Below are 27,962 nucleotides of genomic sequence, written 5' to 3' on the forward strand. Positions count from 1 at the left end.
GTCGAGGACCAGGAGTAGGCACATCTCGATTACCTGATGATGAATTTTTAGGTGGTGAGAGATCGCTACGATCTACTGGTCGAGGACCAGGTGTATGCGTATCTCGATCACCTATATGCAATTGATAGGCATACGAAAACAAACCGTATTCGCGAAAGCATCTCTTGTTATCCACGACTCCCCTTATCAATATTTTCCATACACACTTGGTCGATCCCAGTGTAAGACTGTAGAGACATGGAGTCTTTGACACGATAGATGGAGTCCAACAATCCACAAGTGAATATAAATCGATTGGCGTCGAGATGTCGCTACAGCAGTCTGGTCGATAACCAGGAGTAGGTATCTCTCAATCACCTATAGGGGCGCTAGATTTGGTTATTACATGTGCATCTCACGTGGCCAGCATGACTCACATACCGAACTTATAGCATATCCGGATGTTTGTTCGCAATCATGTCGGGTGATCAAGCTGACAACATTTGCGGAGGATTATCCGTTAACAACCTATTCCTAAATAGTCCAGCTGTAGCTGTCGCTATACATGAGATAGGTCGTCGGTCTTCGTTGGTAGGTTGGGTGCGACAACTCAGCTTTTTTCGAGAATGTTCTCGATAATGGGGTGTACTCAACCACATCCTACTCGAGTGCTCAATTGTTCCTGAAAAATATTTTCAAGAAGACAAGATATATAGCAGAAAATATCGAATATGTACTCAAAAAACTGCATTAATCTTCTAGTATTATCAGGATATAATGAGCAGATTAAGTATCAGGCATTATGTAAACCGTAAACCAGTGTGATACAAAAGAAAATAGTGCGAGCCCCCAGTATTTAACCGTTGTCGGCCAAATACAGGGAACACTCACACAATAGATGTATAAAAAATATGCTCTAGGTAAACATAGTAGATTATTAATCTGATAATATTGTAGTGATCTGAATAATGGGTACGGTAAATTGTATATAATATACTGTGTACCTATGTAGATATATGCTGGATATATCTATGGAATTAATAGATTAATATCAAAAATTAGCCTACTAAATACCTTAATACGTCCGGCCGGTTCTGGGAGGAGGTTGGGAGGGGAGCGCTCACTAGTAAAAAACCGTCATAGGTGCCAGTTGGGAATCGGCTATAAGTGCCGGTTTTCGAACCGGCACCTATTGGTCGGCACCAATACAAGAAACCGACACCGATGTAGAAAATAGAACCGACACCTTTAGCTTTACTCGAGCCAAAAAAAAACAAAGGAGACCCGGCTCAAATCGAGCCGAACTACTCCCCAGAAAAAATCGAATCCACCGTCATTCCTCTCTCTCGCCCAGATCTACTCCCCTCCTTCGCCGGCTCTTACATGCGAGATCAATTTCAACAACAAACCGTATTCATCAAGAACTAGCGAACAGTACAAACCATTAACCACAAGTTTGGGACAAAAACTCAACAAGTTTAGAACTAGAACTCAACAAGAAATCAAAAAGACAAACTCAAGAACTTATGCCGCCGGCCGCCACCTCGCCAGCACCACCGGCGTCCCTCACCACGCTCACCGTCATCGCCGCATGGAGAGGGCGTCGCCGAGGTGCGCCGCACCTACCTTCGCTAGGCAGCCGCTGGACGTGGAAGCCCGCCGCCTCCCCTCCCGCCGGATCTAGCGGAGGGGAGGGCGCGGCCACCTCCGCCACCACCGTCTCTCCAGGCAACCGCTGGTCATGGGAACACGCTGCCTACGGCTGCTCGCCGCCTCCGCCAGGCAGCTGCGACCACGGGAGCCCGTCGGCCGCCGCCTACGAGTGCAGCCACCGCGAGAGAGAGAGAGAGGAGGGAGGTGGAGGGGAGCCCGTCGTCGCCTACAAGTTCTCGCCGCCGCCGCCGGCTGCAGAGCCCGCCGCCTCGCCTCCCGCCGGATCTGGCGGAGGGGAGGGCACAGCTGCCTCCACCACCGCCGCCTCTCCAGGCAGCCGCCGGTCATGGGAGCCCGCCTCCTACGAGTGCTCGCCGGCTCCGCCGGGTGGTCACCTCGAGAGAGAGGAGGGAGGCAGAGAGACGCACGAGAGAGAGGGACAGAGACGCGAGAGAGAGAGAGAGAGAGAGATAGGTGGATAAGGCACGGTCGTCGTGGCCACGAGTAGAGAAGGACGCGGTGCGGTGCGCTCGCTGATGGGCTTGGCTCGTCGGCTCGGCTCAAAGTTATAGGTGTCGGTTTTTTTAAAAAGAACCGATACCTATAATATATTATAGGTGCCGGTTGTTTTAAAAAACACCTATAGTATAAGTGTCGGTTTTTTTCACTAGAACCGGCACCTATAGTGTTTTATATAGGTGCCGATTGTTTAAAAAACTGACACCTATAATATAAATGCCGGTTTTTTCGCTAGAACCGACAGATATAGTGTTTAAAGGCGTCGGTTTTTTATTTTCCATCACAGGGTGGTGGGAAAAGCTAGGCCGTTCCCTTTGAGGGTTTTTGTAGTAGTGGCTGCCTCCGCCACCGCCAGGCAGCTCCGGATGGATCTGGGAGGGAGGGAGGGGAGCGTCGCCAGCTCTCCTCCCACTCGCCACGTGCCTCCGCGCTGCCGGTGGCCTCTGCCACCGCCTTCCTAGCATCCTGATCTGCGAGGGAGGGAGGGGAGGGGAGAGCCAGTTGCTAGTCGCACGCCCACCGTCGGCCGTGGCCACCGCCTCCGCCCTCGGCGCCGCTGGTTACCGCCGCCGCCTCCGCGCTCAGCACTGTTGGCTGTGGCCGCCGTCTCCGCCCTACGTGCCGTAGTGAGGGAGTGAAGGGGGATGAGAAGGGAGTGGATCTAGGAGGAAGGAGTGAAGGGAGGGGAAGAGAGTGCAGCTGGGAGGGAGTGAAGGGAGGGGAAGGGAGTGGATAGAGATAAGGGGTTGGTGGCGGATATTACGAGGTCGGATGGGTTTTCTTTTTTTTTAGGCGGAGGATCTGAAGGTTCCATCTACGAAAATAGATTTTTACAGACAGACCTCTTAAGAGGTCCGCATTAAAAAATAAAGGTATTTTTGCAGGTAAATCTCTTAGGTCTGCCTTCAAAACATAAAGGTATTTTGCTGCGAAAATCTTTCGCAGGCAGATAATAATCTTGCCCCATTGTTATTTTCGTAGGCGGGCCAATTAGATCCGAGAGGCCTATCCATCTAAAAAAATATGCCATCATGTGAAAAGATGGTTTTTCTAGCCGTGACTCACGAATTGTGTATCTCTCGTGCGGCCATGGTTGGTTCGTCCCAAGCAATCGTACTAAACCTGTACCAATATACACAGGATGAAAGACAAGGCGGGTGAAAATGTTTCCTGATGCCACCCATTTCCGATAGGTCGAGCTCAGTCTAAAATTTTGGTGTACTGTCAAAATTACACTACCAAGTGGGGTGTGCAATCATCTGGTTTGGTGGTTTTAATTGTTATGCTCTAACTCTCGTATACCTAAACCCAATGGAGGAAGCTGAAAGGTTGCAGTGACCGTGTGAAAAAGAGAGCAGGGTATACATATAAATGAAAGATTTGCTCCGGTGTAGAAAGTATAAATGGGCCGGCCAGAATGCCGTTTGCGGCCACGATTGTCGAGCTCATGGTGGCTAGATCTGATCACCCCAAAGCTGTAGGCGGCCTTGATTAGGCGGTGTCCGAGCTCCGGCGGACTACATATATCCATATTTAGATTAGATTATGAGAAGCTTAGTTCTCTAGTACTAGTGTTACTAGTGTACCACTTGTATTCGCTTATCCTGAAAAACGTTGTATTTTTGGTACATTAGATGGATTGAACTAGTCTTTCCCGGTAGCTACTCTAAATTATCTCATTTCCTAAATGTGTTTAATATTTAAGTAGCCCGATACACAACAAAAAAAAGTTGGTAGTGTTACATATGGACTAAATTATTCTCAATGGCATGGTATGTAATTTTCGAAATTATTGATTATATCATCATTTACAAAAATACCCAAAAAAAAAGAAAAAGCAGTTAGATTTCAACTATACTATTGCCTACTATGGTGCACAGTTAAAGGAACACCGCGCCCTTCAAGCCCCATCGGTTAGCTTTTTCCCTAATAAGCCAAGACGGCTTATTTGGGAATAAAAATAAATTTGTAAGTAACTTTTATATATGTATTCTTTATGCCTTAAAGCTAATACTGAAAAAGAAACTGTGTTGAAAAAATATCTTAAACTCAATCTTAAAATTAAATTTAAAAATTTAAAATTTGGCTTATCCTTTATATAAATAGGGCAAACGGTGGGAGCCTTCGTACGCAGGTGTGACAGCAACAGCGAGCGGCTTCCTCCTTCGTCAGCGGTGCAGCAGGAACTGCCTCGTATTGCGGTGACGAGCAATTAATGCTCTCTCCGGTGGCAGCAGCAAACAATGGCTTAGCTTCCTCAGTAGCTACTCCCTCCGTCCCATAATATAAGGGATTTTAAGTTTTTCTTGCAACGTTTGACCACTCGTCTTATTCAAATTTTTTTTACGAATATAAAAAATAAAAAGTTATGCTTAAAATATTATAGATAATAAAGTAAGTTACAAATAAAATAAATAATAATTTCAAAATTTTTTGAATAAGACGAGTGGTCAAACGTTGTAAGAAAAACTCAAAATCCCTTATATTATGAGACGGAGGGAGTACATTGATTTGCTTTGTGTTTGGAAGATGCAGAAGCACTGTATTTAGTCGAGTGTTTACCATCTACTCCTAGTTTGTGCGGTTGTTTCGCAGAGAGCTCATCGGTATCCATTCATTCTTCGGTGTTCATGATACAAATTAAAGAGAGAAGCGAAGGGTGTGTGCATCCATGTTGCTATTATGTTCACTACCAAATCCGGTGTGTATATCGAATCCAGCAAAATCAGTGTGCTAAGAAGTGGATCTCGTGTTCCACGAAATTACAAGCACAACTTGATCAACCTTTGAATCGATGCCAATCGGCACAAATGCAAGCATAAGTTTTTCAATCGATACCAACACAAGCATATCTTTTGAACTGATACCTCTCAGCATAATACAAGCACGTTGTCCAAGACTACTCCAGGTCCACTACCCTTCCTCCCCATAAATAGCCAGAACCAGACTCGCCACCACTCTTGCACCGCTTCTGCCTCGCCACGTTCCCCGTGGCTCCGGCCTTCCACGAGGTATGCCCGTCTCCTCCTACTGTCGTCACGTCGGTCGATAGTTATATAAGTGTTGTAATTGCGCTTTTGATCATATTTTAAAGCCTAACTACCGTGACTATCTATTATCTATCTATTATATACTAAAAGTCCATTAAACTTTCTACAAACGCTCTCATGCCGCCACATGGCGCTCTAAAAACGCTCTCAAGCTGCCACATGGCGTTCTAATAAAATAGAGAAAATCCTAGAAATTCTGAAAAAAAAAAATCTAGTCCTCAATTTTCATTTAAGTTGGTGAACCCATTAGTTTACACCGTTCGATTAGATCCATTATAAATAGTAATCTATCCTATAGAGGCCAAAAGGCCCGAGGCCCGATGGCCCGGCCCATGGCACGGCATTCTGGCCCAGCCCAAGCACGGCACGGCCCAACGGAGGTCAGGCCCATGACTGGGACCCTCCACCGGCACGTTGGGCCTGCAGCCAGACTCGATAAAAAAAATAGGGGAGTAAAAATTGACATATTATATGCCATGGACGAAAGAATAGGGATGTAAAATAGACTTATTTTATCTATACATATGTCAGCCCAAAGAGGAGGGATGGAAAATAGACTTACTTTAGCTATACATATGTCAACCCAAAGAGGAGGGATGGAAAAGACTTATTTTAGCTATACATATGTAACAGCCCAAAGAGGAGGGACGATGAATAGACTTATTTTAGCTATACATATGTAACAGCCCAAAGAGGAGGGATGAAAAATAGACTTATTTTAAAAAAGGCCCGATGGGCCACTTGTGCCTTCGGGCCGGCACGGCATGGCCCGACAGCTGATGGGCCGTGCCTGGGCGGGAGGTGCAGCCCATGGCCGGCACGGCCCGGCATGAAGTGCCGATCGGGCCGTGCCGGCCCGATGGCTGGTGGGCCGAGCCACATCCCTCCTAATTTAGGTGTAATACTTACCTAAAGAATATAGGTCGGAATAATAAGCCAACAAGGCTTACGTACGGACGAGTGAACAACCACAAACGAGAAAGGAATAAATGATATACAGCAAAAAAAAAAACAAAAACATACTGCATATATACTAAGTACTACTGGAAAAAAATTGCTTTTTAAACTGGATTTTCACTTTCTTTGTATTATTTTATGACGGCCAATGTTAAATATCTAGTGAAACTACCGAAAGAAAACAACGATTTAAACTAGATTTTATATTATACTTTCTCTTGATTTTTTTATTTTCTTTATGATGATCAACGCCAAATATTTAGTGAAGGTGGTAGTATAAGAAAAATATATTACTTCATAAAACGCCCACCTAAAATTAGATCTATAATATAATATAAAATATCAAATAAATGTATCATTTCACACTACAATTATTGGGTATAGATAACTTTTAGTTGCATCAATGGGCCTACATTGATAGTTTAAGATGAAATAATGAGTAATTAAAATATTACTCGGGACATATTGTCAGAAACACAAATAAAAAATGTATTGTTTAAAAATATGTCGTAATTTTTCTCGCAAAACACAGTCAGGATTTTAGCCGTTAATGACTCAATCTACGCTTTTGATTTGTACATATTTTTTAAGTACATAAGTAATAAATTTAATGTTGAGTTCTAAGTACTTATCAAATTGGCTCTCCCTCATTTATCTTGAGCGTGCTCTCTAAACTATTAAACTGTACGTGTTTTGCAAATACTTTCTATACATTTTTTTAAAAAAAATCTATTTTCATGTTTGTAATATTTAATACTTAATTAATCTTGTGTTGATGACCTACATAGTTTTTTATGCCATGCATAAGCTCAACCAATGAGATTGAATGTAGCCTAAGTAGGAGATATATTAGATTATTTACTATAAAATTTAAAATTAAAGAATCAAGTTAACTACATTATTAAAAAAAATCATTACTTTGGATCATATATATTGTTCACTAATCCATATGTTTTTAAGAAAAAAGCAAATAAGTTTTGTTGTCTCCTCGCTATTTCTTAGCTATTAAACTAAAACAAAAACAATCAACAATATTGGATTTTTTGTTTAGAAACACAGCTCGCGCACCCCCTGCACCTTTGAGTTCCTCCAAAAGATTGAGTCGACATATTTTGAGATTGCCGATGTCACCACAGGCGTCTCGCTGTCGATGGGTACGTCACCTACCACTAAAAGAATAATTGGCCATAAATGCGAGCACCTGTGTCAAGTCTAGGACTTGAACCAGGTGGGCAAGTTCCACCACAAGAAATCTAACCAATTGAGCTGCGCTCACTTCACAATAGCGCTAGATATTAAAATAACCATAATTTTTAAGCTACATTATTGGGATACTTCTATGTCTTTTAAACCGGTAAACTATTAGTTATAACCATTAGATCTATCTTATATAAAAATAAGCATGTATTCATGGTACATGACATTTCCAAAATATTACTGCGCAATTATATTTCGTCATTATCGTATTCATGTTAGGTTGCATATAGCCTACCACCCACCCTACATGAAATATTCATACATGGATCACCTCTCAAACTACATCACTCATATTAGCCTATATAAACCCATACATTTAGTGGAGCTTCATATCACATCCAATTCATCCTTTAATGAACTATTATAATAAATATGCAATTAGAAATACCTTATTTTACTTTCATTGACATGTTTTCTAAAGAAAAATAAGACTACCTTATTTTCGAATGATAAAGAAGACTATAAATAATTACTTATAGATATTACTTAAATATGATATACTATAAAACTAATAGGTTAGAAACTTATTAAGCAATTAATGCCGATGAAAATAATTGATGGACAAATCATGGCAGATGTTCTCCATTTAATATTTCACTCTTATACTTATCTCAAACTCAGCGTACGACACATGCCCGCACGAATGCGCGGACTACCTTCCTTGTTTTTTTAAAGTTTGCTTATTTGATCTTTTTTTTTTTCAAAATTGAATTTGATCTGACTCTATTACATAAAAGCAGTATAATAGAGCTAACTTATAGAAAAATACAATTTATGCCCTTCTCATTAGAAAGAGGGCCGGGAGAGCAAAGAGGTATAGTGGAACGAAAATCTGGACCGGTATATTCAACCAAAATTCAGAGAGCTTTCCAATAGAACAAGAATCATCTCTTTTCAGATATCAGTACAATTGCTAAGTTCAACTAGAAAATCTCAGAACATGAACTAAATCCTAAATCCACTAGCTTGAACTGCTCTCTTCACCAAAAGAATTCTGAACTAGAGAGATAGAGATCAGATAAAAAAAACTCTGAAGCCGGCGGCCAAAAAACATGTGGGGTTCCACTGGAATGTGAGCAGCTGGTCACTGTCCAAGGAGATCCGGGACCGGGTGTCCTAGGAGAGCACGCTTGACACCAACGAGGCAGGTCACCTGCGCCTACAACGTCGCCGTCGCGTCCACCTGTCACTTCGACCGCGCCGGGAGCAGATGACGATGAGTGGGGCTGCCTCCTGCGATGTGAGCCGCACGACGACGATGACGTCCGCAAGTGGCCGTACGATGCATCATGCGGCCATCCACGCGCCACCACGCGTCCCCGTCTCGGCACAGGTCCGTGCGTGGTGCGTTGTGGCATTCTTATTATTTTGACCTAGATGAAATAAAGCCCTAACGGTATGGTGAAAATAAGGTGCCCCTTCGATTTTGAAAAATAAGGTTAAAATAAATAAACTAAAAAAATTAAGATTAAATTGATAGTAAGGTTTTGAAACAGGTTCAAATGAGTAATTATCCCTTCAGCTTGAGGATTTTTACGGGACAGTATACTGCTAGTATATACTGCAAGTATATATGATCTAACGGTGTAGATTGATTTAATTTTTTATTTAATTAGATTGCAGTATAAAGTTTGAAAGGGTAATTTTGTCTTTTCTTCGTTATTTTATCATCAAATCGTGCTATCGTCACGTGCTTTGTCATCAAATGGCGCTCAGGATGCTCCTCCCCTAGTGCACGATAAGATCCAGGACCAGGTACTCTCAATTAAATTCAATTTGAACCAAAAATTACTAAAGTGTTGTTTTATTTTCTATCAAATTCCTAATATGCCTTTTTATATACTGCCAGTATATACTGGTAGTATATTGTACTGTAAAAGTTCTCAGTTTTTCCGAGTTGCGAAATTCATCTGATCTGGCAAACAACGTGTGTAGTTGTGTAGTCTGGATATTTCAGTTACTCTTGACAGTTTCTTGATCTCTGAAGTGATTTGTATTTGATTGAGGTCATCAATGATTAGTCAGCGCAGAGTAGTTTGAAGTATTGCATCGCAATGAACAAACGGCCAGGTTTGAATCAGATCAAAAGAAGTTGTAAATAAGTGATCGAATTGACTAAAGATATGGGAATCTTGGCTCCCATAAAAAATCATGTGGAATTTTTAGATTTTTTGCTTCTCAGGAGATCAATCAGACATTGGGTACTGTCAGTAACTTGGTTCAATTATTATCTTGGTTTTGGTGTTTTTCACCACTGCCGCTTCCATCTTATTTTTGGCTTTGTTTGTTTCTATCCGTTCATTTTTGCATATTGTAAATTTTAAAATATTGTCTTCTCTTTCGATCGCAGGTTTTTCAAACATGGCCGACTCAATTCAGAATGGCTCTGGTGATATTACACGGGTTTTATTCTGTGGACCCTATTGGCCTGCTGCTACTATCTACACCAAGGATTATTTGGAGAGCTATCCATTTATTCAGGCTAGTTGCACTTTTTACATAGCTTATGTTTGATGAGAAGTGAATTAGCTGAAACATCAAAGTTAGATTAGTGTGGACTAAAAGGCTTTATAACTGGTTTAGAACTTTTCAACTCATAATGCAAGGCTATTATGATATAGGTTTCTTCTTCCTTATATTTTTTTTCCGGCACACACATGCATAAGAGTTATATATTATTACATCCTATCTTACTACAAAATTACAACCCACTAAATTCTAAAGCTCAACATGTAAAGATTGCACGTCATCATCCACTAACAATTATTAAATCTTAAACATCATGCCAACATATTATATTATCTGTAATTCTATTATTTATTAAACTAGAAAGGTAGCCCGCGCACTTGCGCGGGCACCTTATTGTATAATGTGAGTGAAATTTTATTATAAATATTTAAGTGCGGGTGGATTTTTATTAAAATATCATGTATTTTGTTCTAAACTAAAATTAAACTTATTTTGTGTGTGTTGAAAGCTGATTATATTTTTATAATTACCCTTGCAACATATAAATTCTAAAGTAAAATATCATGCAGTTTTGAATTATATGAGAAAATATTGTGTTGAAACAATGGAGGTAGTTCCTATGAGAAAATTTATGGTATTTTAACTTGCCAGAAGGATATCTTACAAAAAGAAATCCAATAATATCATTTTTTGTTGTATTTTAAAATTATATATATTTTTTCATTATAACAGTCCTTGTAAAATGTTTGAATTTTTCTATGAAGTATTGGTTTTAAATCCAGCAACATGTGTTCAATTTTCAATTTCATGTCCATTTTTATTTTTTTTCTTTTGGATAGTGTCATTCTCTGAATCATCTTTGAAATGATTTAATCTTTGCAATTCGGGACGGAAATATAAGAACATGTAACCTAGCATGGGGTAAAGGCATACGTTCTAAATTTTCTTTCCTGAAATATTGAACTAATGGTCATAATGTATTTAGCGACGAATCATCACTAAAGTGTATTGTCTTATAACAAATACATGCTTCTACATTGTTCTATGTCAAGACTTTACAATGTATTGTAGCAAGTTTAATAAAAAATAAAGGACATGGTCATTAATTCCTATCTGGAACTGACTTGATTTATTGCTAAAGCATTAAGATCCTTAGGTACAACTCACATGCTTATCGGTATGATGTTTTACCAACCACACCTTTATTTTCACCTTATTGTCTATATTGCTAGATGAATACCTACTATGATTAGTGACTTGCTAGATCATATGTGTAATTCGGACGCTATGATCATCTTTTTTAAAAATATTAACTTATGTCCTAAAAACATCATTTTAAAAGTACCAAGGTCAATTTGTATAGGCATGTCAAGAGAAATTAATTAAGTTGGTAGAAAGTCGTTAAATGTCTAACGGGATATAAGTAATAAATGGAGGTACATATATGTTTTTTGCCTATATAGATAATTTTAATTTTAATTGTCAATGAGATAAAAAACAGAGAAAAAAGAATGGCACGCGATGTACATGGGTAGGGAGGGAGAGAGGATTGGGATTTTTTCAAAATGATTAATCTAACAACCTAAAATAATGGGTCAGATGTTTATGTCGAAACCGATGGTCAGATGTTTTATTTTCTTGTCAGAATTTTATTAGGATTTTCTTTGATTTAAGAGAATGACATAACATCTTAACAACATTTATAAAATGTGTAATGGACTTTTAACACCGTATGCCGCAAAGGAGGGAGGGAAGAAGGTTTAGGGTGTGTCAATTAATTCATCGATTTATGTCATATCTAATGATTGGGTGTTTTTTTCCAACATTTCTAAGATTTTTCTCTAATTTAAGAATGTCATAGAGGTATTTATCAAATAATTAGTGGATTTTAACACCGCACGGGGATGGGGAGGGAGCGAGAGAGTTTGGGTTTTTTCTTATTATAAAACTAACAAATCGATAGCCGAATGTTTTGTTGTTTTTAAGATTTTCTAGTATTTTCTTTAATTTAATAGCACCATGTTGCAGTTTAGAAACATTCGTAGGATATTTAAAGATGCAGAGCGAGAGGTGCTAGACCTAATAGGTGGAGGTCTCTTTGTGGTTTTTTTAATGTAAAAATAATTTTGATTTTAATTTCTCATGAACATACCTAGTTGGTACGTACGTGACGGGAGATTCCGAATGTGTGCTTTTTTTATAAAAAAATATCTAACCTTCTAATATAAAAGTAATGGATCCACCGATTTTAATAAAAATCGATGGTTGGATTAGAATGCCACTTGGCAACTTAGGAGCGTTTATAAGGTACCACTTGGTGGCTTAAGAGTATTTGTAGGATGTTTAATGAATATTTAGATATAATTGTCTTTTTTTTTGAAATTTCTAAGATTTTCTTTAATTTAAATATGTCATATAGTGGATTTTAACGCTGCATGGGGGTGGGGAGGGAGGGAGAGAGGTTTGGGTTTTTTTTTATTAAAAATATATAACAACCTAAATCCATTAATTTAAGTAGAAATCGATGGTCTGTTGCTTTGTATTTTTTAAGATTTTCTAGTAATTTCTCTAATTTAATAATAATTGGTCTATTTGTGATTTTTTTACCTGTAAAAGTAATTTTGATTTTATTTTCTCATTAAATAGAAAATAACACATAAATGAAAATATGGAATGACAAAAGGGAAGTACTTACAGTACATACGTACATTGGTTCCGTATGTTGGTTCCGGATGTTCTATTTTCTTTACAAAATAGATCTAACCATCCAAAACAATGGGTCCACCAATTTAAGTAAAAATATATAGTTAGATTTCTCTTATTTATTATGGTTCCACTTGGCGACTTGAGAGTATTTATAGGGTGCCACTTGACGGTTCGAGAGCGTTTATAGGAAGTTTAATGGACTTTTAGTATATAACTAGGAAGGTAGCCCACGCATTCGCGCGCACATGCATGTATCATAGGCTATGTTTCAAACAATGTAAGGACAAAATATAAAATGGAGGATATTTTCAGAATATAAATCGGAAAGGAAACCCCCACATATGCACGGGCATCTTATTTGTTGTTCAAGAAAAAGAATGCTAAAATAAATCATATCTTAGTATATACATTAATACATATATCCTGTAAGGGAAGGTAGATTACCCTAAATAAAAAAAACAAATATATTTGCCGTAAAATAGATGGTATAGATTACTAAATGTGATAGAATGTCTATTAGATTTAAGTAAAAATCCCTTTGTCCTGGTCATATATAAACTCGTCTTTTGTCACCACTACTTATTATCATTGTTTTTGAAAGTTAGGTGCACTTTTAATAAAAGAAACTGTATTTGTACCACTAAAATAAATGATACATTATTTATACACTAAAAATATCATCTACACTGCATAACCCAGTGTGCATAACTTATTTACACATCTATGTATAAATTGTCTAAAAATATCATATCTACCAGATAATACGATAACACCGTTAAAAATATTCATGAATGATTTTCTAACAGATGAAGTCGACCGTAGCAGCCAACCAAGGCTTTCTTACATAATGCCTTGAAACACGGGTCTCGCATCGATGTAACCGTGCCCCTAAAGACCATCTTAAAGTACAATTTTAACACTCAATTCACTATTGGCACACTCACAAATGATTGCATTGGTAAGTATGTCATTTTAGTTATATTGGTTATGGTGGCCTTTTAGGACACCACCTTAACTCAACAATTTACATGTCTCTACATGTCTCTACAATATTTATGATGGCATAGCAAGTAATACACCCAACATTAAAGGACAGATATATACAGAAAGGAAGAGGTGGCGAAAACAGTATTATTTTTAAGTTTTGAGTTGATTTGAGGTAAAGAATTGACAAAATTGGGTTTAGAGGTGTATAACATTCGTCCATCAATTATACTCAGTATATAGAATTTATAGTTTTATACGTGTTTTACTGGATTGTTCATGTTTGCCAATACTGCTTGGCAAAGAAAAACCATACATGGATAATCATAATTCTCATGATGAATTAAGGATTGTATTGTAGCAAAATAACTGCCTAATTCTTATTTGTTTATTTGTTTATTTACATCTATCTATGATGTATGCTTCTCTCTCCTCAAATAGCAATAAAAAAAATTTTCAGATACTTAAAATCTCAATGTCACCCAAAATAAACATAAAATGATCCACCTAAAAACCAAAGCTAAATTCTGTAGTTTTATTATCGCAAAACCACTGTCTAAAATTTAATTTAATTTTTCTCATCTATCTATTATATGTGCTTCTCACTCATCAAATAAGAATAAAAAAGTTTTGAACAAATCCAAATATTTTGAGAATCTGATCTCCAAAATTAAATAACCCAAAACAGATGTACTTAAAACACAATGTTAGGTTTTGTCAGACGGTTGCTTTGACATTTTATCTATCAGAGATTATGTTTAATGTGCATATCTGTGTAGTGTTATTTTTAATAAAATAATAGTTTAAAGGATGTTGACAACACATCAGTGTGATTTTTCACGATTAGTATTTCTTTCCGATTCTATGTACGTGTGCATGTTTTCTTTTATTTATTTGGCTTTATCTGTTTTATTATATGGTGTAGTTATTTAAGTTTTATTTTTTTAGGATGGAGACGATCGTACGACGTACGCACATTATGTTTTTTTTTCCAGATAGAGATTAGCAGCATGGGATTTTTAATAGATCTAAACTAATATTTAAAATAACGGGTCCTCCAATTTAAGTAAAAATATTCATATGCTTTTCTTTTTTCTCTGAATTTCTAGGATTTCTCTAATTTATTATAGCACGGCATGACGGCGTAATAGTTTTTGCAGGATGTTTAATGCACTTTTAGTATATAAATAAATTTCTAGGATTTCTCTAATTTATTAGAGAGACACGTAGCGGCGTAAAAGCATTCGTCGTATGTTTAACGTACTTTTAGTATGTATATAGTTGATAGATAGTAGATAGATTTATAAGATGTTTTAAAGAACATTGATTGGATATTTATAATAGATCTTAATTTTACTAAATATATTTATATTTGTGAAGTAAATATATTTTATCTTTATACTGTAGAAAATCATATTTTAAATAAATACCGTAACATTGGGAAAGTTTTATTGTTTTATTTTCAATACGTACGTAACGTTCTGTATCGTATATAAACTCTATGGCTGAACAGTACCGTTTCTATGTTATATAATATATGAGGAAGTTATTATTTTTTAATAATAGATCTAATCTAATGGTGTAAAATAACGGGTCTACCAATTTAAGTGAAAATCGACGGTGAGATTAGATAGTGCCACGTGGTGGCTTAAGAGCGTTTGTAGGAGTGCCACGTGGCGGCTTAAGAGCGTTTGTAGGAGTGCCACGTGGCGGCTTAAGAGCGTTTGTAGGAAGTTTAATGGACTTTTAGTATATAATAGATAGATAGATAAATTTTAGAGTTTTAAAATGCAAGCATGGTCAATCATCATCCCACGTAATTCAAATAATATTTAAATATATATTTCCACCATTTTTTATAATATGCTATATACCAATATAGTTCATCCTCACTTAATTAATGTTATATCACATCAATTGTTTTTAGCTCATAGATGATTAATCTAGGTCCAAATTATCTTTCTCGCTTTCTTCTCTCGTTAAGCCATACCACCTCAATTGTTTTTTGCCCTTAGATAATTCATCTATGGTCCAAATTATCTTCCTCATCTTCTCTTATAAAACCGCATCACCTTACTTGTACATTTGGATCATCATTCTATATATTTAAATTACCATAAACCATATCAACTTATGTAAGCTTATATCTTCTAACTATCTTATACATTATTTCTACTTATTGCTGTCACACTAAAACTCCCACGGCAACACGCGGGTTTTCACCTAATTAATAGAAGAAGAGAGACGTCCGAGATGCAATTACGAAGAAACAACACTTGAACAAAGCATACGAAACAGAACAAAAGATAGCAAACAAGTTACTCCATCAAGACCCTCACAACATCCTAACTCTTAAGCCTTCTTAGCCCCACTGGTAGCGAGTTAGGGGTGTAGCAACTTACTCCATTTTCCTTAGCATGCTTCTCAAACTGATAAACGGTGCGGATTTTACAAAATCTTTTTACATAGAAGTTTTTTTTTTCAAAAATCAAATAAACATATTTGCCAAATTTATAATAATTAGTACTCCATTAATCACTTGCTTACAGCTTATCTCGTTTCGAGAGCCACGAAAAATCCCACTCCAAAATCACTTTCAAATTCAGCCTTAGCTAGGATCAAAATCAGCGGTAGCCCCTTATCTCAAGAATGATCAGACTATTTAAGCCTTTCCTGATGACCCATTGCACTAAACTATTAGCCCGACTCCACCAATCATCAAAGATCTCCTACGTTGGTCAAACCGGTAGGCGGATCCGCTGCCTCCACCATTGGGAGCGACAGCGAAAACGTGGATCCGCCACCTTTGCCCTCAGGAGCCATGGCAACGGGATCAGGCGGTGGGGGCAGGTGGCCGGTGGGCGGATCTGCTACCCCCTTCCGCGAGAACAGTAATGGCAGGCTCAGTCGGCGGGGGTGGGTGGCCGGCTGGTGGATCCGCTACCCCCGCCCTCAGGAGCAACGGATCGGTGGCGGTGAGGCGATGATGGCGACGGTGGCGGTTGCAACGTTGACACAACGGTGGTGACAGTGACGGCAACGACGGCGGCGGTGGCGGCTGCTCTAGCGACGACTGCGGTAATGGCTAGGGCTTCGGGAGAATCAAGATGCTAGCGTTTCGGACCATTTTTTTCCGCTGAAACTATTTTCACGTGCGGTCAGCATATGTGACCGCATGCAAAAATCCCGTTTTCACATGCGGTTGCGCTATCTGCATGGAAAAATGGTGATTTTTGTAGACACCTGTCCTAGGTGCAGACGAGACGGCCAACCGCATGCAAAATTCTGATTCAATCGGCTGGAAGAAAACATTTTTTTAGTACTGTTCAGCTCCACTTTTATAATTTACATGCGGATGTGAACATATTACATTCAACTACGGAAGCAAACTGATGAAATAATTATTGGGGCTCTAAAATTCCAACTTTTTTCCTCACCATTACAACATTCAAAATCTCCAGTTTTTGACATTCTTAGTACCAAAACTTTTGTCTATTGTGCAGTTTATCTACAAAGACATGTTTTTTACTTATCCAATAAATTTGTACGAGCTCAATATATTACTCAAAATTCTGGTATATATGTTGTTCACTCAATTAGCAAACTTCCATTTGAATTATTGTGAACAAAATTTAGATACTGATATGCTAAGTTGTTTGATGACAATTAGTTTGTACATATTTTCTTGGGCATATGAACTCAATCGAAGTCACATGCATGTGACAATGTGCATCTATGGGTTTATATCTCATCACATTGGAATGCACTTTTCAGGTTGATGAAGTAGGTCTAGAGGAGGTACCTGATGTTATTCAAAATTACCACTTATGTATAGTGAAAAATCGACTTATAGACTCAGATATCATTGCCAAGGCAAGTCAGATGAAGGTCATTATGCAATATGGTGTTGGAATAGAAGGTGATTATGAGTCTAGGTTTATCTTGCCATTTTGAAAATGTAGTGGCATAACTAGCTACTCTTATACTGAGCATACAATGGTTTGCAGGTATCGATGTAAATGCTGCTACAGAACACAAAATTAAAGTTGCACGGATAAATGGCAGTACAACAGGAAATGCGGTGTCTTGTGCAGAAATGGCTATCTATCTTACTCTGGGTATCCTACGGAAGCAAGTATGTTTTAATAAATAGATCAACTTTTGACCATTTGGAAGTGATCTTTATGTTTTATCTTTTTTTCTAAAGCATGTGTACTAGTTTGTACAAACACAATATTTAGACATCTCAAACTAGGAAGCATGGTTATCTATATATCTTGATTTCTTTATGAACGATGGACGATCCAGTGGCATCCATCGTACACCAACGATGACTCTTTTAAACCTTGCTTTCTTGTTTATCAGTTCGTATGTATGCAGGACATTTATTTTGTTCTTTATGATATAGGTCACCTTCCTATCTTTAACCATTTGGCAGCTAACTTGCTTGTTTTAGTTGTATATATATAATGTATGGCTGTCATTTTTAATGAGCTGGACATATTTTGGATGTGTTATACAAAGCAGAAGATGATGGATACTGCTGTGAAACGTAAGGACCTGGGCAGTCCAGTTGGAGATACAATATTTGGAAAAAGAGTATGCCTTTTGTGTATGAGTTACTTGTTTCTTTCACTTTACATGGAGAGCATTTCATTTGTATTGTAATTTGTATTTATTGTACTATAAAGGTCCTTATCTTGGGATTTGGAGCTATTGGAGTAGAAATTGCCAAGAGGATAAGACCGTTTGGAGTAAAAATTCTTGCCACCAAACGAAATTGGTCAGCTGAAACATTGCCATGTGGTGAGCTGCAGTATTTGAGTTACTTTTCCCAGTTTTTTTCTTATTTTCCTCCTCTTCCAACGTATTGCCTGTGCAGATATAGATGAATTGGTCGATAAGAAAGGTGGACCAGAAGATATGTATGAATTTACTGGAGAAGCTGACATAGTTATAACATGCTTGCTATTGTCAAACGAAACAGTTAGTTCTTCTATTGGTGTATTTCTTTATTTCTGTTAGAAAGCCTCTACTTCAATTTCATTACTAAATAATGAAATTTATAGGTTGGGATTGTGGACCATAAGTTCCTCTCCACAATGAAAAAGGTATATGCATTTTGTTCATGTCATTTTTGTGCATGTAACAATACTTTTAGGTTTTATCTCGCTCTCCATAATGAGTAATTGATCCTACAAAAGTAGTGTTATTGTTCTATAATTTATTCTAGCGTAAATTTGCTCTATCATATATATATTGTTCTTACAAGATAATCTGCAACAGTATACTACGACGATGTTGGATAATAATGTTATAATATATTCGATCAAAAAGATAATGTTATATTATTGTAGGGATCATATCTGGTCAATATTGCAAGAGGACACATACTGGACTACGATGCTGTGTTTGATCACCTGAAATCGGGCCATTTAGGTGGGTTAGGCATTGATGTTGCTTGGACAGAACCATATGATCCAGAGGATCCAATTCTGAAGTTCTCAAATGTTATTATAACACCACATACCGCTGGAGTCACAGAATATTCTTTTAGGGCGGCAGCTAAGGTTTGCACTAATTCTTCGAAATGCCCATAGCCACTTGACTCATGTAATTCTCTACTTCTATGGTTAATATTGTTTTGACCTATAGCTAAGAATATATTAACATTGTTTTGACTTATTTAAGAATATCACAACACGATTTGCACTAATATCAACTTGCCATTCTTCTGCAAAGTATATATCCCTAAAAGCGTTGCCTCCATAGTTTAAGCTTTGTAATATCCTGGTCCAATTAGGATTTGGCCTGTGTGACCCATGAGAGTTTTGTGTGCATGTTTAGTAACACATTGAGAGCTAGTTTAGTAATAGTGGAACCAACTTATAAGTGTTTGTCCCTCCAACCTTATCACTCACGGGTAAAACCTTTTATACGAAGCGAGGATGAAAGTATTAGTGGGATGATATGTGTAAGTGGGCCTGTCTGTAGGATGGGTTGGCTACATGGTTTTGGAGGGAGGGAGCATGGCACATGTGAACTCTGTGTGAGGCACATGGCATGGCATATGGCGATGGCACTGAACACACGGACGTGTACTAAGAAGGAGTGTGTTCCTGGACATTTGCCTATATGCATGTGTGGTATGTGCGTAAGTTGGATCGACGGAGACATCAGGTCCTTTGAGGAGGGGTGACATCCTGGCCCAATTAGAATTTAGCATGTGTGACCCGTGAGAGCTGTGTGCACATGTTTAATAACACAATGTTAGTTTAGTAAGAGTGGGACCAACTTACAAGTGCTTGTCCCTAAAATCATATCATTCCTGAGTTAATCCTTTTACACGAAGCGAGAAACGAAAGTGTAAGTGGGGTGATATATGTAAGTGGGTCCATCAGTCGGATAGACTGGTTACGCGCACTACATCAAATATACTTTGGAAAGACATTCTCCTAATACTATAGAGATATTTTTAAAATGCCTTTACAGTGTTATAGAGACATTTTGAAGAGTGTCTCGTAAGTGCCTTTTGGTGCATTGTATCTACAAACTAACAGGCATTTTATAATATGTCTCTATGCAAATAGAGGCACTTTGTAAAGGCATTAATATGTTGCGGCAACTATAGCAAATCACTATGAAAAAAAACAAAAAATAAATTATTCCTTACCAATCCTTGAACTCATGACCTCTTGAGTTGACCATCTTTATCTTCAATGCACTAACCATCTTAACCTCATATAATTGCATGTAAATATGTAATTTGTGTTACTTATATCTAATTACTTGATGTATATTAATATTTGGAAAAATGCCTTTACATCATTTTAAATGCCTTTACATTTGAGGCAAATTTTTAAGTACCGAAAAGATGTCTCTACAAGATAAATTTAACAAAGTATAATAAAAATGTCTCTAAAGTGTCTCTAGAGTAAAAATATTTTAGGCGATTTTGAAAGTGTCTCTAAACTATATAACATCAAAACTTAGAGGCATTTTGAAAGTTATCTCTACAAAAGAGCCTCTATATAAGGTTTTTGTTGTAGTGGCGGTTTTAGAGGAAGGGTTGTTACAAGATTGAGAAAATTCCCTATATACCCCTGAAAATTTACTCAATCCCTTCAATACCCCTGAATTTGACATCATCCCTTATATACCCCTGAGTTTTCATTTTGATCTCCTCTATACCCATCTCCGTTAGTTGATCATTAGTTGACCGTTAAATATTTTAAAATGACTATATTACCCATCCTATACATATGTGATACCTACCCAATAAATTTTCATATGAAAAAATTAACTTATACAAAATACAAGCAATATAATCATTTAATTCCCAACTTAAAAAATAAAACTTACTATTTTTTTTATTTTTTAAAAATTATTATTAAATCCATACATTAGTTTCACAGGAAAATTAAGAGCAAAAACTAAATGTTATTTAGGTTTAAATTTTTGGGAAGATATATGAAATTCATCAAATTTGATCTGAAATTTATTTAAAAATTTTAAATTTGTTTTCTAATTTTTGATAAACTAGTTACATCCCCTTTATTTTTTCACAACAAATCTTTTTTCACTAAATATTTGTTGAAAAGTAATTTTCAAATTTTATGCAGAACTTTTTTTACAATAAATCTTTTTTATTTTAATGAAATAATGTTTTATTTTTAAAAATTCATAACAAATATTTAGTAATTTATTCCTTATTGGTTTTCACAACTCAAATAATTTACACATAAGACATTTCTAGCTTTTAAAAATATACCAAGGACAATAAAGTAATTTCTACAATAACTAACGGTCAAACTAATGGTCAACTAATGGAATGGGTATGTAAGGGATCAAAATAAAAACTCAGGGGTATATAAGAGATCAAACAAATTTCAGGGGCGTAGAAGGGATTGGGTGAAATTACATGGGCATGTAGGGAATTGGCCCTACAAGCTTCTACCTTTGTAATCCTATTGGTAGTACCTTGAGCCAAAGGTGGAGCGCCCGCGACGCGACGGCAGAGTTGGTCACTTGCCCTAGCTCGACCCACTCTGCCAGCCAGAGCAACCCAATCCCTTCCAAAAATACCTTTAAATTTTATGATTATGTTAAAATTAAATGCTTTCTTAACATGTTTTGAGATATTTTTTCCATTTCTAAAAGTTTCTATATTTCTCCTTCACTTATTCAACTAGAACGAGTTTGTGTTTCTTGGCTATAATAAGCGTTCGATGATAATTATAACCACCTCAAATAATTGGTATCCAGAATAATTAGTTATTTTAAGGTGGTGGAATGTTTGACGCGATATGGATAATAGACCAAACCGAGTGAGAAAAACGACAATCAGAGACTATAAATCCATAATAGATGTTTAACTGTTTCATTTTTAATGAAAAAAACAATATTTCTTACTACCTTGCCAGTTTTGTTAGGACAACTCCAGGTCGCACATACAGTGATACAGAAGAAATATCTTGACCTTAAGTGGCACTTTTAGCCTCCAGAGCAGTTTGTTAATAGCAGAACGTACGACTGACATGTTATACTTTCTCATTAGACCTTAATTTGTCCGCAGCCAGAGTTCTCTCTTTGGATCAGATTATTGGCTTTCTATTTGGATCAAATTATCTGCTTTGACCAATGGCATCTTTGGAACCATCCCTGAGTAAGAATTCTCTGCTAATAAATTCATCACACTGAAAAAAGGGAACGTGGACATAAGAGAAGCAGAATACTAATGCGGCACAAATACATTCATCTTTCAGATGATAGAACAGCAAAGAACAACTGTCCATATCTTAAATACTATCTCTATTTGGTAGCAGGTAATTGGATTCAAAACAAGATTAGAATTTGAAAGTTAATGGCCGGGGTATATGAGATGAAATGTTGTAGGCAAACATTATTGTGTTTTTTTTTGCGGGGAGACATCTATCTATTATCTATCTATCTATCTATCTATTATATATTAAAAGTCCATTAATCTCCCTACAAATGCTCCTAAGCCGCCATGTGGCGTTCCTACAAACGCTCCTAAATCGCCACATGGCAATTTTCAATCTAACCGTTGAGTTTCACTTAAATTGATGGACCCATTATTTTACACCATTAGATTAGATCTACTTGAAAAGTCATTGCTACACCCATAACGTATAAGCTTTATACATGAGAAAGTTTTACGAGAAAAATTAAAGTATATTCCGATCGGATATAAACCCATACGATACTGCTCGCTTAAAAAAAACAAACATACGTGCAGCTATAAAGCCAACAAAAAAAGTACTACATTGTACATTGAAGCCGTATATACCGGAAAATCATGTCCATACGAGTGAAACCGCTTATACCGAAAAATCTACGTACGTACGCACAATTAAAAAAAATAGAAACTTTAGGTACTGTTTATTTAAAAAAACGAACGTACATACGCGTAGACAAAACCAAGAAAAAAAAATGTACTTATGCGTAGAAAAAAAACAGATGGTTTTTTAAAATAGTATTTTCTATAGTAGAAAAACAAAACTTATTACTTCACAAATATGGTAAAAAAACGTACAATAAAAAATAGATGATTTGAAAATATATGTTTTCAGCTACGCGGGCATTCTTTAAAAAGTTGATCTAACAATATATACAGTGACTGACTTTATTTATACATGCAAGTGAAGTGGTACTGGAAGAAATAATATATAGTCACTTTTCTTTTATAATTTTTCATATATGTTTGAATGACATGCATAGGATAGTAAATGGAACATGGAAGAACATACATGCATAGGATAGTAAATAGAACATGGAAGAATATACATTTTATGAGTGAAGTAGATAACTTACGTATGACTTCTAATTGTGATTTTTATCATAAATAACACAATGGTCCAAATATATAAAAAAATGAAGGTATGATTTAAAAGTTAAAAATTATAATGAGTTAAAATATATTGTTACAAATAAATATATAATTCAGAAGGTTGTGGTTATTTAAAAATTATTGTTGCAAATATTTTCATAAAGAGAAAAAGGGAGAAAATGTAATCAAGAGGATAAACTTCTACAAACGCTTCTAATCCGGACATAGTACCCTATAAATACTCATAGACCACCATGTGGCACTCTAATAAATCATAGAAATTGTATAAAATAAGAAAGAATCCCAACCAATCGGTTTTCATTTAATTTGGTGGACCCATTATTTTCAACTATTAGATCTATCTTAAAACTACAAAATAAATTTATTTGTAAAAAGGCCCATGTCGTATTGGCACGACCGGCAAAAATACATGCATGTAGGTATTAGGTATTCCTTCTTAAGAAAAGTACGTACCTACCTAGAGTATGTACATAGCTATTCCTATGAACAATGCGTATACACACCGCGTCCCACATCCTTATTTTTTTTCTTCTCATCATTTGGATTAGATGGAAAACCAAACTAATAATTTAAACTAATATCAACTATGCTTTGAGTTGTAAAAATATATGCTATTTCGAGTTGTATTCAAATTAGGCGCATGTCATCGAAACACCCATAAAAAATATAAATAAATTGAAAGTATAGATTATGTGATAGTTAAATTAGACTTACATTTTCCAAAATAAAAACAACTTCAAGTGTGTGTAGAATTTCAAAAATTACTCACTCTCTCTTGTAAAAAATACTGATATGGAAAAATGATGTTATAAATTTATCAGAAATATTTTTTATGTATTATGTGTTTACTCTATTCATATATTATTAGAAAATTGAAGATCAAATATATTCATTTGACACCACGTCAATATCTTTTTTCTCCTACTTAGCCTTCATTCGATCTAGCTCATTGACTTAGCGTATCCAGGGCACACGAAAAGTCACAAGTCATTAGCACAAGATTAATCGAGTATTAAATATTAAAAGCTTGAAAATGGATTTATTTGTATTTTTAAAAAACTTCTATAATAAAAAATATTTTGTAAAATATGCACCGTTTAACAATTCGGTAAACATGGTCATGATAAATAATGAAGTAGCCACTCCGATAAGCACTTTAGAACTTAACCATAAATTTATTACTAATGCACTAAAACTAAATATGTAGTGTATAATATACTTTGTGAATCTAGAATAGTATAATATATCAATCGTATGTCACCGATAAATTCTATGTGATAAGTTCTATATACGAACCAGTGTCAACAATCGTCGTCAAGTTATATTGTTTATGATACATTCATACACAATGCACTTAATAATTAGTTGACATCCAATAAGCACGTGCATCATCAAGCACCAAAGATATATGATGATACTTGGTGAGAACCCATTAATAAAAAAAATGATAGATAAGTAGAGGATGACACAAAATCACAACAAACAATAATTGACTACAAGTAGACTATGAGTTTAAGCAATAGCGTTCCTATACTTCTACAAACACTTGTGAGATGTCATGTGATGCTCTAATAAATAGGAGGAAATTTAAGAAAAAATATAAGGAGAAAACAAAACATCTACCCATCGATTTGCACTTAAACCGATGAATCCATTATTTTCAACCATTAAATTAGATTTATTCAGATAAGCCCTTGCTTCTATAAATTAGCTAATCCCTCTCTATGCACGTACATATACAAGAGATGACAAAAATAAAAAAAGAAGTGCGTGTATATATGCACGTACATATACGAGATGTCAAAAATAAAAAAGAAGTGTGTGTATATGGTCCACCACGTCTAGTAGTTTTCAATTTCTTTCTTTGTAGCCCTAAGGTTCTCCTCAAATTATACATATATGTAGCGACCACTCTTTGCGAGGTTGTCGAAGAAGCCACGCTGCCATGGTGCCGCTTCATGTCACCCTCGCCAATTTTCTTGAAAATATTTTTTTGACTAACGATATAAAACGCAATCATAGGCGATAGTTTAAACGTGTGCACACCCACCCTATGAATACATATACGCACACCCTACCTCCTATGAGAGAGAAATATTTGTCAAAAAAACATGAAAAAGAACGAACATACGAGAGACTACCATTCGGGAAAAAAAACTTACGTACATACATACAATAAAAAACGTCATATGGAATCATATTTTATCCCTTTTAATTATGCCGTTCTCATATAAATTGTGTTAACAATTAGTACAAATAATTCTGACAATATAGAGTATTTCTTTGTACATTACCCATGAACATGCGTAAGTGAATTAGATGTATAATAAAAGAAAAAAACATCAAAACTCATATTATGTTTGCAAAGGATGATGATAGGTAAGTTTACATATAACCAAAACAAAGTGATTTTTTGTTTGAATATGATAGACACTATCATTTACCTTATCAAATTCACGGTATAAATATTTCCTTCTTTTATGGAAAGGTTACGAGGTAATCTACTGTGTTAATATGATGATATATGACTTTTTTTCAGATTTTTTTTATATAAACATAAAATAAATTGCCCGCGCATCTGCGCGGGCTACCTTCCTAGTTAATTATTAATTATGTTTGACACACGAGGAAATCATGATAAAAGTAATACCTACTTATATATATATATATATTATAAGGGTTTAGATCATTGATTGAGATCACGCGATATACTCCAAATCATCAGAAACTGGGGTCAGGACCTCTACAGCTCCGATTACAGGCCTGCCATTGACCATAGAACGGAAGCAAATCTGTAACCATTTCATTGTGAGGGAAACAGTATCAACAATTGTACACAAGCTGGGAATCAAAATCAAATGGTGTTTCTTTGATGTACACCAAATGCAGAATGCTGAAAACCAAATCTTGGCTGACTTCATAACAATTCACTATCGCAAGTTCCCTTACAAATACACATAAGATGGTATGAATCGTACACAACAGATCACTGGCACCTGGGATGCTCATTCTAGACAACGCGGTGGAGGTCGAGGAGACGAGCATCAGATTAAAGGGGTGTCTTGCTGATGTGGCGATGTCGATGAGGCCGCAGAGGCAGGTTCAGCATGATCCAGGTGTGGAGGGCGTACAGCCAGCGATGTCGGGGTTAGAGTCGATTGGTGTAGTTTAGGCGACGACGAGGTGGTGGCGGTGGATCTGAGATTGCCGATGTCTATCCAAGACCTCGAAGAGAAGTTGGAACCTTGGAGGTGGTGCGGTTGGGGGCAATGCGGCTCCAGGTAGGGTGTGGCGGTGGCATGGCCCAAGCAAGACGAGACGGCGCTATGCGAAAAACGACACGCGGAAGCTAGGGGTGGCCGGAAAGCTTGGGCTTGTGAGCTCGGCTTGGACTCACCTATGCTCGCTTAGCTCGATTCAGCTCGTAAGGCCAACAAGCTCGGACTGGCTTGCAAGCCGAATCGAGTAAAGCGAGCCCAAACTGAGGACGTGCTTTTTATCCCCCCCCCCCCCCCCACCCAAAATAGATGGGGGAGTTAGTTTAGATAAATGCGCTGGTGGGATATATAGGACACTTGGGCCGTTTTATTTTCACCTGGGCCGTGCGAGACGTGGAAAAACTATTGTAGGTTGCAACAGTTTCTTAATCTTTTGCTAGCTATCTGATGCTGAATGGGGGCCGTTCGTGTTGTAGTATAGAAGTTTTAGTAATCGCCTGCGATAAAACACAATGTCGATGATTTCTGCTACCGTTTTCTAATAGTCAGCCTTTGTATGCAGGTTGTTGGTGATGTTGCCCTCAAGCTTCATTCAGGGGAGCAAATCACAGAAGTAGAATTTGTGAATTAGCTCATGAAATGCTTCATTCAGGTGCAGATGTGGCCTTAGGTTTGTCAGTACCGAGATGTGCTCCTCGGTAAATAATTGATCATTGAATAACCAATCCTTGTAAGGACATAAAATATGATGCTACTCTGTAATTTGTTCTGGTACTAATAATTCATCCACCATGCAACCATGCTATTCTCTGTTCATATGCTTGCATGTGCCTCTATCCATCAGAACTTTGATTCGGTCATCAATTTTTGCATCCTAGTGCTTTATTTTGAGAAAGATCCCCTGATCTATTGACTGGGAGCGTATCCTATGCACACAGGCCCTTACATGTACACACCGTGTACACCAACTAAAAATTATCACAAAAAATTCTAGGAAAATTCATACATATACTTTCAATAGTATTACATCTACGTGCAAAGTCGCATCTTCAAATTCATTCTACATAGAGAATAACAAAAAAGATAAAATTCTGACAAAATTGCAACCTTAAAACTGTCAGATTTTTTGTTTTTTTTGTTACGGCTAAAATATAATGAATTTGACGTTAAGATTTTAACCCTAGGTGTAATACAATTGAAAGTATGTGTATGATTTTTTCTAGATTTTTTGATGACATTTTTTAGTTGGTGTGCACATGTGTACACGTGAGGGCCTGTATGCATAGGATATGTTGCCCT

The 27,962-nt window shown here is 36.7% G+C and overlaps 1 protein-coding gene across 5 annotated transcripts; it reads left to right on the plus strand.

The window, feature by feature from the left end:
• The first annotated feature begins 5,112 nt into the window (after nt 1-5,112).
• On the plus strand, nt 5,113-27,444 carry LOC127778933 (uncharacterized). 5 transcript variants are annotated; one of them, XM_052305580.1, is made up of 12 exons: nt 5,124-5,162; nt 9,132-9,170; nt 9,766-9,896; nt 17,349-17,493; nt 17,582-17,709; nt 18,102-18,173; nt 18,266-18,380; nt 18,457-18,560; nt 18,644-18,685; nt 18,932-19,144; nt 22,150-22,239; nt 27,226-27,444. In XM_052305580.1, the coding sequence occupies exons 3-11, from the start codon at nt 9,777-9,779 to the stop codon at nt 22,237-22,239; spliced, it is 1,029 nt and encodes a 342-aa protein (XP_052161540.1). In that variant the 5' UTR covers nt 5,124-5,162; nt 9,132-9,170; nt 9,766-9,776; the 3' UTR covers nt 27,226-27,444. The 5 variants fall into 5 exon arrangements, with proteins under 5 accessions (XP_052161543.1, XP_052161540.1, XP_052161539.1 ...); XM_052305579.1 differs by having other exon boundaries at nt 5,141-5,162; nt 9,032-9,170; XM_052305581.1 differs by having other exon boundaries at nt 5,141-5,162; nt 9,032-9,170; nt 18,463-18,560.
• Nucleotides 27,445-27,962: the final 518 nt, after the last annotated feature.

Source organism: Oryza glaberrima, chromosome 7 (assembly GCF_000147395.1).
Source record: "Oryza glaberrima chromosome 7, OglaRS2, whole genome shotgun sequence".
NCBI lineage: Eukaryota > Viridiplantae > Streptophyta > Magnoliopsida > Poales > Poaceae > Oryza > Oryza glaberrima.

Excerpts from the sequence above, each read along its gene's own strand:
- LOC127778933 (XM_052305580.1), top strand. The coding sequence starts at position 9,777 with ATGGCCGACTCAATTCAGAATGGCTCTGGTGATATTACACGGGTTTTA. Across the intron at positions 9,897-17,348 it reads AGAGCTATCCATTTATTCAG|GTTGATGAAGTAGGTCTAGA; the intron begins GCTAGTTGCACT and ends TGCACTTTTCAG. Across the intron at positions 18,174-18,265 it reads ATACAATATTTGGAAAAAGA|GTCCTTATCTTGGGATTTGG; the intron begins GTATGCCTTTTG and ends TGTACTATAAAG.